This window comes from Colias croceus, chromosome 2 (assembly GCF_905220415.1).
Source record: "Colias croceus chromosome 2, ilColCroc2.1".
Taxonomy (NCBI): Eukaryota; Metazoa; Arthropoda; class Insecta; order Lepidoptera; family Pieridae; genus Colias; species Colias croceus.
The window spans coordinates 417,933-434,108 of NC_059538.1; the positions used below are offsets into that span (position 1 = coordinate 417,933).

The window sequence follows — 16,176 nt, forward strand, 5'->3', positions numbered from 1 at the left end:
TGAAGGTACAAAATGTTTATAAATAACTCAGTAGATCCATTTAAACGTATCGAATTACGCAAAAGAAAGCCTATCTTTTACGCATTATTTGTAAAAAGGTCACGCGAATCGCCATTGAAAAAATATTACATAATGGAGTAACACTGCGCAAGTCACAACACAAATTGTGTGGGTAGCAATTAATCATGTTTAAATACAAAACAGTGGTCCAGAAGTGGGGAAAAATAAGTAAATAATATGATGAAGCAAACTCAATTTTTAATTGACTTACATTTAATAAAGTCTAATTTAGTAAACGAGAATGGGAAAATAGTTGGAGTACCTAAAATATAGCTTCCCTACAAATTAACCAGTTAATTCTGAGATCTTGTCGTTTTTTGTTTGAGATTTTATACAGAGAGAATTCATTTATCTCAGGATAGCAGGTTTAATCAACAGCAGAATATAATTAATTTGTAATTTTGTGAACTATGATATAATATGCAGTAAAAGAATCAGTCAGCATTATTACAAAAACACGTAATAATTAAAAAAAAAAACAATAATTAGCCTTAAAATTGTCACGCTATAATTAATGAACAACAATATTTTGAATAGAAAAACTACGCACCCGCGATCGTCACAGGGCGGCACGTAAGGGCGCCGCCCTATTGATCGCGTAGTACGCACCCCCCCCTCCCCCTCCGCGGGGGATGAACCTAGTTCCACGTGGATACTTGGAGCTATTAATAGTTTAATAGTGGGTGTATTTACTTTAAAGAGAGTGGAAAGAAATTAAAGTTTAAGGAAAAGGTCGTTTAAAAAGAGTAAATCGGGCAAAAAGGGCCTCTAAGGTTTCAATAGGATAGGATCTCTAGATTTATGTGAAACTAGCTTCTAATATGTTTAGTTTCAATTAATTAAAATAGCCTGTGATATAATTACAAAAGTAATCTAAACATGCTGTAATCATATCCATATCTAAAAATATGTAAAGTTATTATACCAACACTTAGCACAGTCTTTAATTATATACGTATGTAGGCACAACCGTGGGCTTCAGTTATTTATAGGTTTAATAAAACTGATTAAAAAATTTAATGATCTCCTAAACAAAACTAAAACTTACACAACGGACAAAGTCACAACTTTAAATTAGAGTCAATTCCTCTAATATGATTTTGACAGGTTAGGTTTCGCAGACTATGTTTTGACAAGTTTCCCTCCAAAACCTAGTTTGTCAAACACTACAACCACGAGAATATTATCCAATGTCATACATATACAATGACGCGCAGCTGCGGTTCGCTTTCATTCACGTCATACTTAACAGAAAGTGACTATAAAATACGTTTCAGATCATTTTGAAGCACGCAACTAGCTGTGTACGCAGTAAATTATTATATAATCTACTGTCAAATAGTTTTCACATTTAACGGGATTAAAACGCGTAAAATATGCAGTTATGATATAGTATGACGGAGAGCGCGGGCTTTCAGTTTTGAAGATTTCGATTTATATATTCATTTTCTTTTCTATAGGTAGCCAATTAACAACATAGTTGTTGATATTGAAAATTGATGTTTATGTGTAAGTAAATTTGGTTATATTAAAAATTGTTACTTTAAAACTTATTTCTATTTTTTTTATATATAGCGTACAAAAGGGAAAACAATAATGCTGCATCTTAGTAATCATATTCAAACGAAAGGCTCTATATATCTACATGTTTGTAGCTCAAGAACGACTGAGCCGATGTGGCTGATGTTTTGTAGCCAGATAAATTATAAAAGAAATGCAGACTGTATAGTAATCCTTAAAGAAAACAATGTATATTATATTAGTATAAGAAATACTCTTTTTATTTTATTAAAAAATATGTTGAATGTTTAGTGAACTCAGGTCATTTATTAGGCGTGAGGTATTATAAAATAGTACAATATAAATATAAATCAAATACACATTTAATATTGGTTATGAAGAGATGAATGGGTGAAACATGAAAACATTTCTGGGAAAAATATAATCAGATTTATAAGATTACCTGTTCTTAGAACTGTAAGTGGTTGTTAATATTCGTTGAATCGTATAAATTATACTAAAATGACATGTCAATATGGTTCTAATTGGATATTATAGGAAATTAATGATTATGAATTTCTTAAATACCTACGGTGGAAATATAAATGGACAGTACATAAAATTTTATGTTTTAAACTAGCGGTCCGCCCCGGCTTCGCCCGTGGTACCAACATGTTTACGTTTTTTTTCATAAGAACCATCCTCGTGCTTCAAGGAATAGATTCCGCAGCGCACGCGATGACAGAATTTTTATTAAGGAATTTTTTACACCTTGGGTTACATTATTGCATTTTTGGTAAGGATCTCTAATTTTTTTGAAAATGCCATATAGCCTATGTTGGTCAGTGAAGATGCAGCTTTCTAATGGTGAAAGAATTTTTGAAATCGGACCAGTAGTTTAAGCGTGAAAACCATACATACATACATACATAATTACAAACCTTTCCACTTTATAATATTAGTATAGATTAGAAGAAATGTTGCAATGAAACTTTTTGATTCGACCTGTGCACATTTAGGGTTTGTGTCTGAACGAAACATCATACTCAATGGTTATAGATAAATCCTAATAAAATATACCATTAAGTTAAAAAATAACTCAACATCCGCTTAGGACATAGAAAAACAAAAAAGGTTGCATTCGTCCTAAAATCAAAAGAAAAAAAATCTTTAAGATATTGAAAATTACACGTTCTAAGAAGAAGTAATTACAAAATAAACAATAAATATTTTTAGTTTAGCGAGCGTGAAATGCAGCGAGTTTTCCCGGGCAAAGCTCGTTGCTAGGCAACCGCTTGGTGCCTCCCCGGCCCACCTGGCAACCCGGTACTATGGCCCACTCCCCCGGATATTAGTTAAATGGTTTTATGTTATAGTTATCGATATATTATGCGTTCATTTAATTTGAAAATATCAAGTAATGTGTATCTATTTATTTCTTTTATATCGGATCTTTTTTCTAATGTTAGTTTTCGTGAAATTTTTCAGTAACAATTATGGTTAACATTGGTATGTTTTAGGGCATTTTATCTTATTTAAAAGATTCTTATTTCTGTGCAAATCAAAGTCCATTTGTTACAAAACTTTTTAAATTTATTATAATTAACAAAAAACAGAAGAAGCTAGTCATATAAGTAAAACTAACCATTATAATTCACTGTTTAAAATCCAAGGATGCATAGTTTTTTAACGAGCGAAGGAATTTCCCTCTTGATTAGATATATTAATATGAACCATAATATGTGGTCACAGTAGACTGCGAACTTCAACCAATAGGAAAATCGGAAAAGCTCACAATGGTCAAACAATAAATGTTTTATAGCGCCGTAAAAATCTCGCTTTGCGGGCAATTTCCTTGTGCACTTTCTGCTTTCCTCGACTCCTGAGAAACGTATATTCATCCCTGTCGCGCATATAGCGCTATCTCGCTCGGGGTGAGTGACCGGGGCATGATCACGAAAGCACTTTCACTGCGCGGGCGCATGCGACTCGGGTGCTGTGTAGGGTTGCCAGCTTGCTGATTTAGTTTTTCTTTACGCTAGGTTATTGGCATTACGTAATAGAGAAACTAAAGACTTTTTCATTCATTTTTTTTTTTCAAAATTAAATACCTAGTTTTAGGGATATTAAGATTTAAGATTAGATAATAAGATAGATTTCGGTCGAATGTACTATAAAATAGATACCAAAAATGATTAAAATATTAATAACCAAGATTGACAAGTGTAACGTTAACGAAAATTTAAATTCATTTGATCTTTAATATGATTTTACTACACCATAAATCTAAGGATTTATTAGACCGTAATTAAGTCCTACTATAAATAGACCTTCATAATTATACCTCTACTTTTCCTAATTCCATAACTTTTAATGAAAACATTCAATCTATTTACTTTCAGCGTAATTATTGTAATCGCTAAATAATAGTAGACAGAACGCGGAAAGTGGTGAAAAAACATAATGACGATGTCGTGTGCTTTATCGATGAGGAAGTGAGAGAAAGTGCAGTCAGCACGCATTTAGGGTTTCTTGTTTCAATAGATCATTTTTTGTCATTTGTACTGACATGCTAATTTTATAGACATTTTAGCGATTTTACTCCCATTTTCATTGTTTCTCCGCTCCTAGATCTTAGCGGGTTAAAGCTCGAAGTTATAAATAGGACAAGTAGTTCCTATGATTACGACGTTCAAGCAAAAAACAAACCTCTATAAATGGATAACATGTGAAGGTAATGGTTCTGTGTCGTCTTTCGGGTCTCTCCAGTCTTCAGTCCCATGAAAGAATGAAAAGTAAAGTCCCATGTCCCCTAGTGGGGTAAGGGATGCATTATACATCTGTTTCACTGATCGATTTTCTTTAGGGACAAATAGGTGATCAGCCTTCTGTGTCCTACCAGACCGAGACAATTTTTTTCTTCGTCTCCACCGGGAATCGAACCCAGGACCCCTCGGTGCTACGCTCACGCGTCAACCACTCTACCATGTAAATCTTTTTCGCTGTTGGTTAGTCTCCATGGAGATTGACCACCATGACCGAAAATTCAGTCAGGATACCTAAATATTTTTTTGTAAATATTGCTTGAAGAACTCAATATGTTATTAGTTATTACTATTTTCTCACACTAATAGTTGACGAAGTACAAATTGGCTTGTTAAATATGAATTAACATTTAAATATGTGTTTGTTTTCATTGTTTTGTAAAGTGTTTACAATTGAGCCACTAATTTATGTCTGTATTATTCTAAAACGTTGAAATAATTGTTAAATGAACTTTTTTATTCAGTTCTGAACTGTGCAAATCTCCTGACGAAATATGTAGGTATTTTGTAGTAAAAACTGATATAAATCGAGTAGTATCATTTTTATTTTCTTTAAGTAGTTATCTAAGAAATACTAAAAATCATTTACTACACAATTTTTGTGCATCGTAACATTCTAAATTTGCACTTAAATTACTCTTTTTATGAAAATATTATGCAATACGATAATGCATAAATTTTAATAAATAGTCTATATGAATTGTTAAACAACTTATACAAGCTTTAAAACTTGTCCATAAAATTAGTCATTATTTACTGTAATTAATTGTGTAGACATATAAGGTAGATAGGAAATCAGTAAAAAGACAAGGAATGCCTTAATGTTAAGCTTCATGTCCACAGGCAATCGATTGACCCAATGCTATAATTATGTCGAGCCAAATTAAATTCTAATCTATCTGTTACTGTTTCATAATAGTTTATTACTTCGTCCCTCATATTTTTAATGTTCAATGTCATAGACAAAGTCAGCTGCTCTATTTACGACCAAATGCCACGGTGTGGCAATCTGTCATTGTCAGCTGTCATCGTGACATTTTTAATTGTTTTGACATTTTCCCGCCAACAAATCACAGGTAAATTATTTTAAGTGTAGTCGTTTAGACGGAGATTATAGAGATAGCCGTGTATATGCATAATTCGTATAAAATTCTTGTTATTTTCTATTACGTAAAACTGACAAAAGATCATATTTCAGACTAGCGCCGCTCCGCGGTTTCACCCGCATGGCTCCGCTCCTGTTGGTCCAAGCGTGATGATATATAGCCTATAGCCTTTCTTGATGAAAGGGCTATCTAACACCGAATAAATTTTCAAATCGGACCAGTAGTTCCTGAGATTAGCGCGTTCAATCAAACAAACAAACAAACTCTGCAGCTTTTATTATGCTATGCTGCTATTAGAGGTAGTATTGTATTAATATTTAATATTAATATTAGTATGACCATATTTCACTCCGTCGTTCTTTTTTTAATTTGGTTAATTTTGATAAATGTTTACTTATATGTATAAACCAATTAAGCAAATAAACACCTTATTTTCCTATCGAACACTATTAATAACAGAATATATAATTGCCAATGACGAATGTATAAATATCGTTAATAAGTTATTTATTACTCATATTTTATAACAGAATGTATTGCGTAAGGCATTTTCACACGGAAAATCTATGGAACTATAGTATAGGTATTATATATATGCATATGCTGCTAAAAATAGATATATAACAGTTTCTTAATTAATTATATAAACAGAAATACATAAAGTATCTTAATTAAAAGAAACTTAAAAGAAATAACAATGTTCAAATATCAAACGTATAAACATTTCAATTTGTGTTTTGTTTTTACTCTCTATATTCCAATTATTCCTCCTCCAATGTAAATTAGAGGCGTCTGTTTGTTTTGATTTATTTCTCCGTCATTAAATTTAAAACGTAAAATAAAAGGAACATGTTAAAATGATAACCAACAAAATATATAAAAAAAAAATATTATCTAAATTAGTTACTTAAAAAAAATAGGTTTCACGACCAAAAAAAGATTCAATTTAAAAAAAGACGTGTGGCACTCGGTGGCTGCCGCGGTAAAGCTATTGCATAGCATGCCTTCAAGCCACACCTCCGTGCCCGTCGGAGTGGTGAGCGTGAGGTTTTTTTCGTTACGGAATTTCTGGATTTGGTCCCCGCGCTCAAGACCCGCGATAGAAGCTATGCAATAGCTTAAAAACTATAAACAGTTGACTAGATAGCTATTTATCTTTTAATATTATGAAAGTAACAAATCGAATTACAGCTAAAGAAAACGTATTTGACACATCTTAACTTATCTCATAAGCACAGATTATCGAGCACTTGTGGCCGCTAAAATTAAGTTATTTTAAGGCTTCGGTGTTGCCTTCAATCGGATTTGGCCCACGCAAACTTTTATTGACGTTATTTTGTTGTATGTGGCAATTACGGTTAATATATATCCTTGTTACTATGCTGAAAATATGAATACTTCTATTTTAAGATGTATATTAAATATAAAATATGTTTTTATTACAAAAATTGTTAAAATTTAAACGTTTCAAAGGTAAATTTCTAGGAACTGTGTACCTATTAAACTTCCGATTCCGAAAAAGCTTGTAGGTATCTACCGTATATAGGTATATCAATTGCTAATGATGTTATATGATTGATTAAACGGGGGCAAATATTTTAAAAAACGTTCCTTTTCAGTTGAAAAATATTCGTAAAGATTTACCAATTAAAATTTCCCTTTGAAATTTCCCGCGTTTTTTTTATCTTTTGTATTTTGTGTTCCATTTGTTTCTCCCCCATCTCTACTTATAAATTTTGAAATGCAATGCTAATAAAAACTATTGATAATCTTTGCTATCTATTTCATTTTGATATTTTCCTAGAAAGAAACAATAGAATCCGTGACCACTTTCACTACAAAACGGTTGAAATGGCGACTTGAATAAATATGAATCGATCTTTTCAATTCGTTTTAGTTATTACAATTTATTAGATATCTCCAGATCTTGCTTGTATTAAAATTCAAAACGTTTTACTGTTTATAATAAACTTGTAGAGTTGTTTCTTTTGTATCAAAAACTAAAGAACCGAATAAGCTGATATTATAACGTGTGTAGAAATGTAGAAAACGTAAATAAGTACCTATGTGCTAAATTTTGAAAATTTGCATGCCGATAAAGCGTACCTAGCTTGAAATGAGTAGATACCAATTTTCACAGATAACGCAAGAAGCTATTATTTGGAACTAGAGAAAAATGTTTAGATTTAACTAGTAGTTTTTTTAATAATCCAATCTAATGCAATCAAACCAATGCTTGTAATTAATTATCACACCGCTTCTATATTATAACCTATCAGCTCAATTCAAGCTCAGCTTTATTCAATTAGGCTTCTTTTAAAAGCAAATAACATTTTTTAGAATTTACCACTTCGAACAACAAAGCACATGCAACTGCTAGATTACATAGAATAACTGGTAAAAATCACTTGGTAACTGCAGGAATTCGAGCCCTTCCACGTGTCTGCGTCGCTGCGTCTATTTGCAGTAAATGGGTCAAGCCGGTCCCAAGTTAGATGCAATAACGAATACAAAAAGAGTAAAACGGCGGGGCGGGTAGCACGGCGGTAACTGCAGTTTGTTTAAACGTTGGTTAGCGAACGGTTGCCAAACTCTATGGTGTGGGATGTCGATTATCGAATAAAATTAAATTAACAATCAGTTTTATTAAATTGATATAATAGAGTTTATTATATCGCTTTCTTAACTTTTGTTAATAGCTCTTAATAATCATAATGACAATAGTTGGATTGAGAATGTTTGATATATGAAAATACCAATATCAATTTTGTTAGTGCTGATCTTATAAGTTAGCTATTCTAATTTCAATGCCATATTGATCGAAAAGGAAAAATTTTCGAATCAACATATTGTTATTAACGAAATATTATCTTTATTAATCTGATATAATTGACACATAGCTGAATTCGTAGCAGCACTGCGTAGTTTTCGTTTGGAGGTTATGCATGGAGTTCAAACAATGAAGGTCAACCCGTAAAAGAATAGTGGTCGACATTGGTGGCTTTACACATAATTTACATTACATTATAGTACATTTATTATGTACATTACGGAAGTGTCTGACTTGTTTGCCTTATACGAACACGCTTGTCTTGACGCCTTGTGAATAAAATAATTAATTGTAAGCTTTATAATTTTTCTCGTTTTATCTTTATGTATAGTGTTAATGGTTCAATAAATTTAAGTGGGGAAACTAAAAGGTTGTTTGGAGTTGTTATTGTGGTACACTACGGAAGTATATAAATGTGTTTTTATAGAAAATGTAATAGAGAAAAGAAACATTATGATGGTTAAAATGATAAGAGCTTTTTTTGCTCTACTGAAAACATTTTTAAATACAAATGACTTATTCGACTCAAATTTTCATACAAAGTTACCCAATTATCAACCATTCGTTTTAAAACTTACAACACAGTTAAATCTCCCGATAAACACCAGTTAACGTTGGCGCAAGTGAGCCGGTGCATCGGCCGCCATTGCGTAACGTCTCCTATTTATACTGCAAGACACCACCCCCGGCTGACTCACTCCGGAACTAGAGAAAGTTTGCATGTCCAAGCTGTTATATTATCTGTGATTTGGGTCTCCCAAAATGCGGGAGCGATTCATTTGGGTCCTCCAAAAATATATTTTGAAAGTTTTTTTTTTTATTTTTGAAAGTAGAACATTAATTCAAAAAAGAATATGTTTAATAAAAGGAGAAGATAAATTGACACACTATTGCGCACCAATTTCTATGGAAAAAACCATTTTCTATTTTTATAACCGAATATTGAATAGTATGAAAGTGCAGTTTCTCTATACGAAAACTCAACATCGTGGTTATTGCCAATAACTATATAATTTTGATCGGTTTTCTATCGATCTTCACGCAAATTCTTAGACTCCAACTTTTTACTCTTTTGGAATTTAGAGCAAAATTAATTTTAGTATTTTTTTACTAGTATGCGTGTTATTTATTGTTATAATTATTACATAATGATTGCATTAAGACGATTTGAAATCTAGGTCTTATTAGTGCAATTAATTTTAGTTATGACTAACGTTATATAATAGGAACGTGGGTTAGTATAGAAAATAATAAAATCAAATAAAGATAAATTTTGTATGATTTAAAAAACTTAGTCTCGTTATATCGAATTTGTAAATACTATATTATAGTTACAGATTTATATTATCTCGTAGAACAGTATATAGCTACCCACTTTTTAGAAATTCCGAAATAGAATAAAATTATGAATGAAAACGAAGGCAGTTTTAGTACTATATGACCTTTGTAGTTAAACTATTATAATTTATTATCAGCTACTATATTAGGTTCAATCTTTGAAAACTTCATCAAACTGAACAGATTATAAGGTTAGCCTTATCACGCCACATTATGTAATTTGTCCTTATGTTTATTTCAATATATCTAAGTTCAAGAACACTTCCGTGTAGCAAGGTAAGATAGATTTAATAGTATTATTTATTTATAAATATTTAAAATAGATAATATTATCTTATTCACCTCAGCAATAAATATATTCTTCGGTCTACTGGCTTGCACGTTAATGAGGCGAGAGGTCATTAGTTCGATTCCTGGTAATTAAATAACTGGATTTTCAAAGGATTATAAGAACGTAAAGAAAATTAACTAAATAAATAAAATCGCCTAAATCTGCTCTATCATTTACTAGGTACTATGTTAAGTAGCGCTCGTTTGTTTATGTGTCGTTATAGTAACTTAGGAACGGATCAGTGACTTACAACAAGACAGGTGAATGATAACATTTGGCACCGAAAAAGCAAATCTTAGTCACGAGAAAATTCTCGTACGCTTTTCTCATGTCATCGACAAAGGAAAACTCTCATTAAACGTAAATCTAACACGGAAATGCCTACGCATTGTTCCTAACAATTGTTTTCCCATTTTCTCGCTGCCGCGGCCGACGCTCCCGTTGACCGCCGGCGACCGTGCGTCGACCCCATCGCCGCCCGACTGCGCGTTATCATGCGCTTTCACGCCATAGCGATTCCAAATTTGAATTACTTTTTTTTAATTTACTTTTTTCGAATTTACTTTCAACCAGACTTTCCATGGAGTTAACACTCCGTGGAGCTCTTATTGAATACATTATGGCGGATCGTGTTAGAATTTTGCAGTTTCTTATTTAACAGATTCAACCAATTGGTTTATTATGCACACCGGAAGATTTCTGGCTAATATAATATTGACGTAACTTTATCTGTTTTTATGTTTAGATGTGGTCAAAATTTGTTAAGTATGTGCATACTTGATAAGAGTTTGCAGACGATTTAGTTGGATCTCCTGACCTTTTGTTTCAAAGGTTATTAATATTTGACGAGTGTTTGACAACAGAGCAAGTGCGACGCCCCCAGTCCACTGCCCTCGCAGTTTGTGGGCTAAAATATTATGTTCATTTTTTATAATTTACGAATGACGCTTGTTATAATTGTGAGTGACATCAAATTATAAAATGTAGAGCAGATTGATTATTTTGTTATATACGAAATGGGATATTTATAGAAGTACTAGATTTGAGCCCGCGTCTTCGCCCGCGTTTTCGGAAGGAAATCCCGCATTGTTTTCGTTACCGTGGGATTACCGGGGTAAAACCTATCCTATGTGTTAATCCAAGTTACTCTCTCTATAGGTGTGCAAAATTTCATTGTAATCGGTTCAGTAGAATTTGCGTGAAAGAGTAACAAACACACACACACACACACACACACACACATCCTCACAAACTTTCGCATTTTACAATGATAGTAGGATAAAGGTTTGAAATAAAACGAAAATTGTCGCTTCAATTATTTATTTTTTTAAATAGTATACACAATAAACCTAAAAAAAACATGCATCAGTTTATTTCATTCTGAACGTACCTTAAAAAAACACTTAAACAACTAGTAAATAGTACAAACTAAATAAAAACAGTCGAACAATAATTCTTTCTCGCTAGTTATCAACAGAAGTTTTAATAAGGTTTCAAACGCTTCTAAAAACTATAATACAATTCAAAATTTTCTTACAAAATTTACATTAAATCTCTACAAGAACCTCATGAGAATTTCATCTCAATAAATAAATATCCAGAATAATAATGTTTTCTTTCAATAAACATAACTTTATACAAACGATACGAATATTCCACGTTTCGTCTTTAATATTATACAAAAGCTTAACAATGAATGTTACCATTTTTTGTAATAATAAAACAATAATGAGAAATCTGCCGAATGTGGGAGAGAAATCGACACTTTGTTTTTGTAATACAACTTATTTATTTATAAACTAAACAATAACAATCATAAAATTCATTAAGGCTGGCTACTCACGTACCGGCCGCAGGGGCAATATTGCAACAATCTCGGTTGCACGGCGGTTGGAGCAATTTCAGTTGTTCTCTAAATTGCTTGCCTATACACATCACAATTAAGGAGACAATTAAGGGTCCAATTCTAAAATTGCCCCTGCTGCAGGTACGTGAGTAGCCGGTTTTAGTATGCTTTCAGATGTTAATAGATTTGACGTATGGTACTAGTAATTTAAAAACATTCAAACAAATGGATTACAGATAGATTTAGAGCTAGCGCGCTAACAGTTTAAATATGAAAGGATATAATAAGATCTAATTTGTAAACAGCTTAATTTTAATCAGAACTTTATTCTTGAAATTAAATTTACACTAATATAAACTCAATATAAATTTACAAAGGTAAAAATTAATAGATCGCTTTAAAAGCAACACATTAATTGTAATACTACGAATCTCTAAACATATTACTAAAACTATATATCAATTGTTAATTCTAGATACATAGGAACATAAAACATTAGTATTTAGATCTTAATTTATTTACACCTAACGAATTTACATATATAATGTAATATGTACTATGAATTAAGAAATACCCTTTGCTACTGAGGAACCTTTGGAAGTTTATTGATAAGATGACCTAACTATACATAACTATATACAATAATCTGTCACGCCCCCCACCCTCTATCTCTCCACAATATTGACCAGCACCACGTGCTCCCCGCGCACCATCAACTGCGGCACGTGGCGGGTGCACTCCCACACGCCGCCCCCCAGCGGTGTCTCCGTCACTAGCGGCACCGGGGATATCGCAGCCGCTGTACCCTTGGCTACTGGGGTACCTTTGGAAGTTTAGACCAGTTGATAAGATAACCTTCCAGTCTTTACCTATCTGATTATGAAGCTAGATAATCATGGCGTAACCATTTTGATAAGATTACCCAGGTTCTCCCTAGATCGTCATATCTTAATCATGAAGCTAGGAGGTTATATTTTACATGGGTTTCTCCTGTGAAAGAAGTTACCTATACTTCTATATACATAAATATCAAGCCAATTAACTGACAAGTCAATAATTTCACCTATAGTAATCCCCTATTTCTCCATAACATTGAAAAATAAACAAATCCGGCTCATGTTATCTACGTGATCTATATTTTTCTTGTCTGTCTTTCCTAAATTATCCAGAGCCTACTCTGACTAAAAATAGTTAGAACTGCTATATTAATCCAGATATGTAAGCTACAAAACATTTAATACATACCTAAACCAGGAGGCACTTTCCTCTTCTTAGGGCCCTTCCGTTTCCACACCTCTAGTACATCAGTGAGTGCGAGGTTCCACTGCTTGTCGAAGGCCACTAGGGTCGCAAATAACGCCCCTCGGATTGAATTGGCACTTCTCGTTACCACCTGTTGAAAATCATAATAATTTTATTGCTGTATGTGATTAAATATAAGAGAAATACGTATCACCTTATGAGGCTAAAGGAAAGAGAATAGATTGCATTTATTCATTTCATAATAATAAGATAAAGTAAACACACTTATTACATAGAACTGAAACGAAAAAAAAAACATTATACGTACAAAGAATTAAAATACTTTCAAGACACTAGCAAAATTCCTAGTAGCATTGGAAACACTAGAAATCAAACTTGAAAGCGGTAAAACGTATGAAATAATCGCCAATTACCTCATTATTATCCAAAACTAGCGCTTATCATTAATTATTCAAGTGTTAGAGCGTCGAGAGTACTTCAAGACCGTCAAGTGGGAAATACTTGTAACCATGTGACATTATAAATATAACTAACTAGTGGCATCACAAACATTTCAATTATTGAGATAATAAAATGAATTGTATTGTATTTAGTTTTAATTTAAATTTTGTAAGCATCGGGTAAATTTCCAGAAATACAAGTCAACGAGAAAAGGCGATTAACGCAGATTCACTAGGTTCATAGAGACATTTATTTCAAAGAAATATCATGTTATGTACCCAGTTTAGAATTGTTTTCAATCGTGTATTTTAAGACCTAACTACCAAAAAATATCTCTGTTCAAAATTCCTATTAATCCCTATTCATTACTACATGATACTAAAATCTATTTATTTTTGTTCCAGGCGAGTTCACCTATCCACCAAATGTGTTCAACTGCAACAGACGCTTCCATTACACTAGTTACTACTTTTTACCTGCGGGTAAGTATTGCGTAATATGTTTCTGGGTATAAGAAACGTTCCAGAACATTGAAAATCAAAACCTTCAAATTGTAAAAAATAGACCAAATTGTAAAGACCTCTCTGTACTTACATATAAAAAAAGAATCATTCTAATCAAACCCAAACATTTATTTATTCAATTAGACTTCTTTTAGAAGTACTTTTGAAACGTCATTACATATTTTAACTTTTACCACCGATTCGGAAAGCAGTATCTACGGAGAAGAACCGGCAAGAAACTCCATAGTTGCTCTTTTTAATCATGTCAGTTTTACAATTTAATTTTACAAAATACATAATATGTACATTATAATCATAATATGCCAAAGAACTGTCCTGTGGTTTTTACGCGACAACCCTCCATGGGTTTTTATCGTCCATATATTCCTGAATACTGGTACGCTCTCTGAATTAGTACATTTTTTATATAAGTTTTAAATTTAGAACTACTAAACTCTTTACCCAGTCGAAAGTTATGCGGTAACAAAAAAAAAACCTCAGATCTTCCACTTTTTAAAGTCAGTTGATAATAACAGAGACTAGTAATAAAATTAAGATTTCTTCGGAACGCAATACAGCCTTCTCAAGACCTGCGATATATCTGTGCACTATTTTGTTTGCAAAGGCTTGTAATTATGTATGTATGTATGATTTTCACGCATAAACTACTGGACCGATTTTGATAAAATTTGGCACAGACAATCTTTAGACCCTGAGAAAGAACATATGCTACCTTTTATTGCGAAATATGTAACTCGGGCGAAGCCGGGGCGGACCGCTAGTCTTGTATAATTTGCATGTACAGATGCGCAAGCGCAACCAGACAATCAGCAATAACCAAACAAACGATTACTACATTTCACACTACCATTGTTGTTAATAGACCTAACTATTTATTTATTTATAATTCCTTATTGTACAAAATATGAGAAAACAATAGTGTGCAAAAAGAAGTATTACAAGAGCATAATTTGCACAAAAGGCTGCCTTATTGCTAAAAAGCAATCTCTACCAGGGAACCTGGCTACTACTACTAACAACCACAGATAATTAAGATTTTTACAACATCTTAACGGATTAGTAAGATTCAGACATCAGTCAAAACAACTAAATTTGAAGATGTATATCCATACTTAATATTATAAATGCGAAAGTAACTCTGTCTGTCTGTCTGTCTGTTACTCAATCACGCCAAAAACTACAGAGCCAATTTTCATGAAATTGGTATGGAGATATTTTGATACCCGAGAAAGGACATAGGCTACTTTTTATCCCGGATAATGACGAGTTTGTGTCGGGTTAGTGAAGATATATAAGACAGTATTGATAACATAACGATAGCTATATCTGTTTTCGATAAAAAAATTATACGAGACAATACCGCTCAGTCAACACAACATAGTGAGTACCACTGAACCAGCTGTTCACACGAATAAGATAAACACCGGGCAAAATAAACACGTCTAGAGGAGATAAATTCGCTTTCATAATATTGTGAAATGGCCTAAATGCTGCATTTGAGATAATTACAATTATTTTTATTGTCTGTCACCAAGTTTGTTATTGGCATTGCTTTGTCTGTGATTTCGAGGCCTAAAGAAAATATGTCTGGAATAGTAAGAAGTATTTCAATTGTATGAATGTTTTCATAAAACAGAAATACTTATCAATCGAGTAAATTAAAAAAAATAATAAAACAACAAGCTGAGATTATTTATAATACTTATAATTATAATATTAATGGTCTAATTTTACTTTGTTTCCATTTACCTAGCTGATGTATGTTTTAAATATTTGCTCTGAACTAAAGTGAAGTCAAGCGAAGATAAATTGATAAGAATACCGTTGAATTAGCAATGATAAATAACAATATAGTTCGTAAGCCCGTACTGAATGATCAATCCTGTCATAATAATCCTTGTGAAATGTTTAAAAATCTTTTTAATTTAGTTCATAGTGAATTTGAAAAAATATTTAAAGTTAAATCTTTAAATATTACCAAGGATTTACCATTTAGTAAATGGGCGACACCTAGCATACATAGGTGTAGGATTGTTCTTTATGAGTTATATGGTATGAAGCAATATAATAAAGATCCATCTTTTCTTAGTTATGTTAGAAATTACTCAAAAA

At 32.3% G+C, this 16,176-nt stretch overlaps 2 protein-coding genes across 4 annotated transcripts in view; one reads left to right on the top strand and one right to left on the bottom strand.

The window, feature by feature from the left end:
- Positions 1-16,176, top strand: part of LOC123700744 (ecdysone-induced protein 74EF) — a 163,860-nt gene that overhangs the window by 16,704 nt on the left and 130,980 nt on the right. For all 3 annotated transcript variants that reach the window (XM_045648065.1, XM_045648088.1, XM_045648095.1), the window contains exon 2: positions 13,945-14,022. The gene's annotated coding sequence lies outside the window, so the exon portion shown is untranslated. The remainder of the gene's footprint in view (positions 1-13,944; positions 14,023-16,176) is intronic.
- Positions 12,500-16,176, bottom strand: part of LOC123700781 (U7 snRNA-associated Sm-like protein LSm11) — a 31,725-nt gene continuing 28,048 nt past the window's right edge. The window contains exons 3-4 of the mRNA XM_045648112.1: positions 13,082-13,229; positions 12,500-12,659 (exon numbers count right to left, since the gene is read on the bottom strand). Of these exons, the coding sequence (XP_045504068.1) occupies positions 12,502-12,659; positions 13,082-13,229 (306 nt within the window). The 3' untranslated portion in view covers positions 12,500-12,501. The remainder of the gene's footprint in view (positions 12,660-13,081; positions 13,230-16,176) is intronic.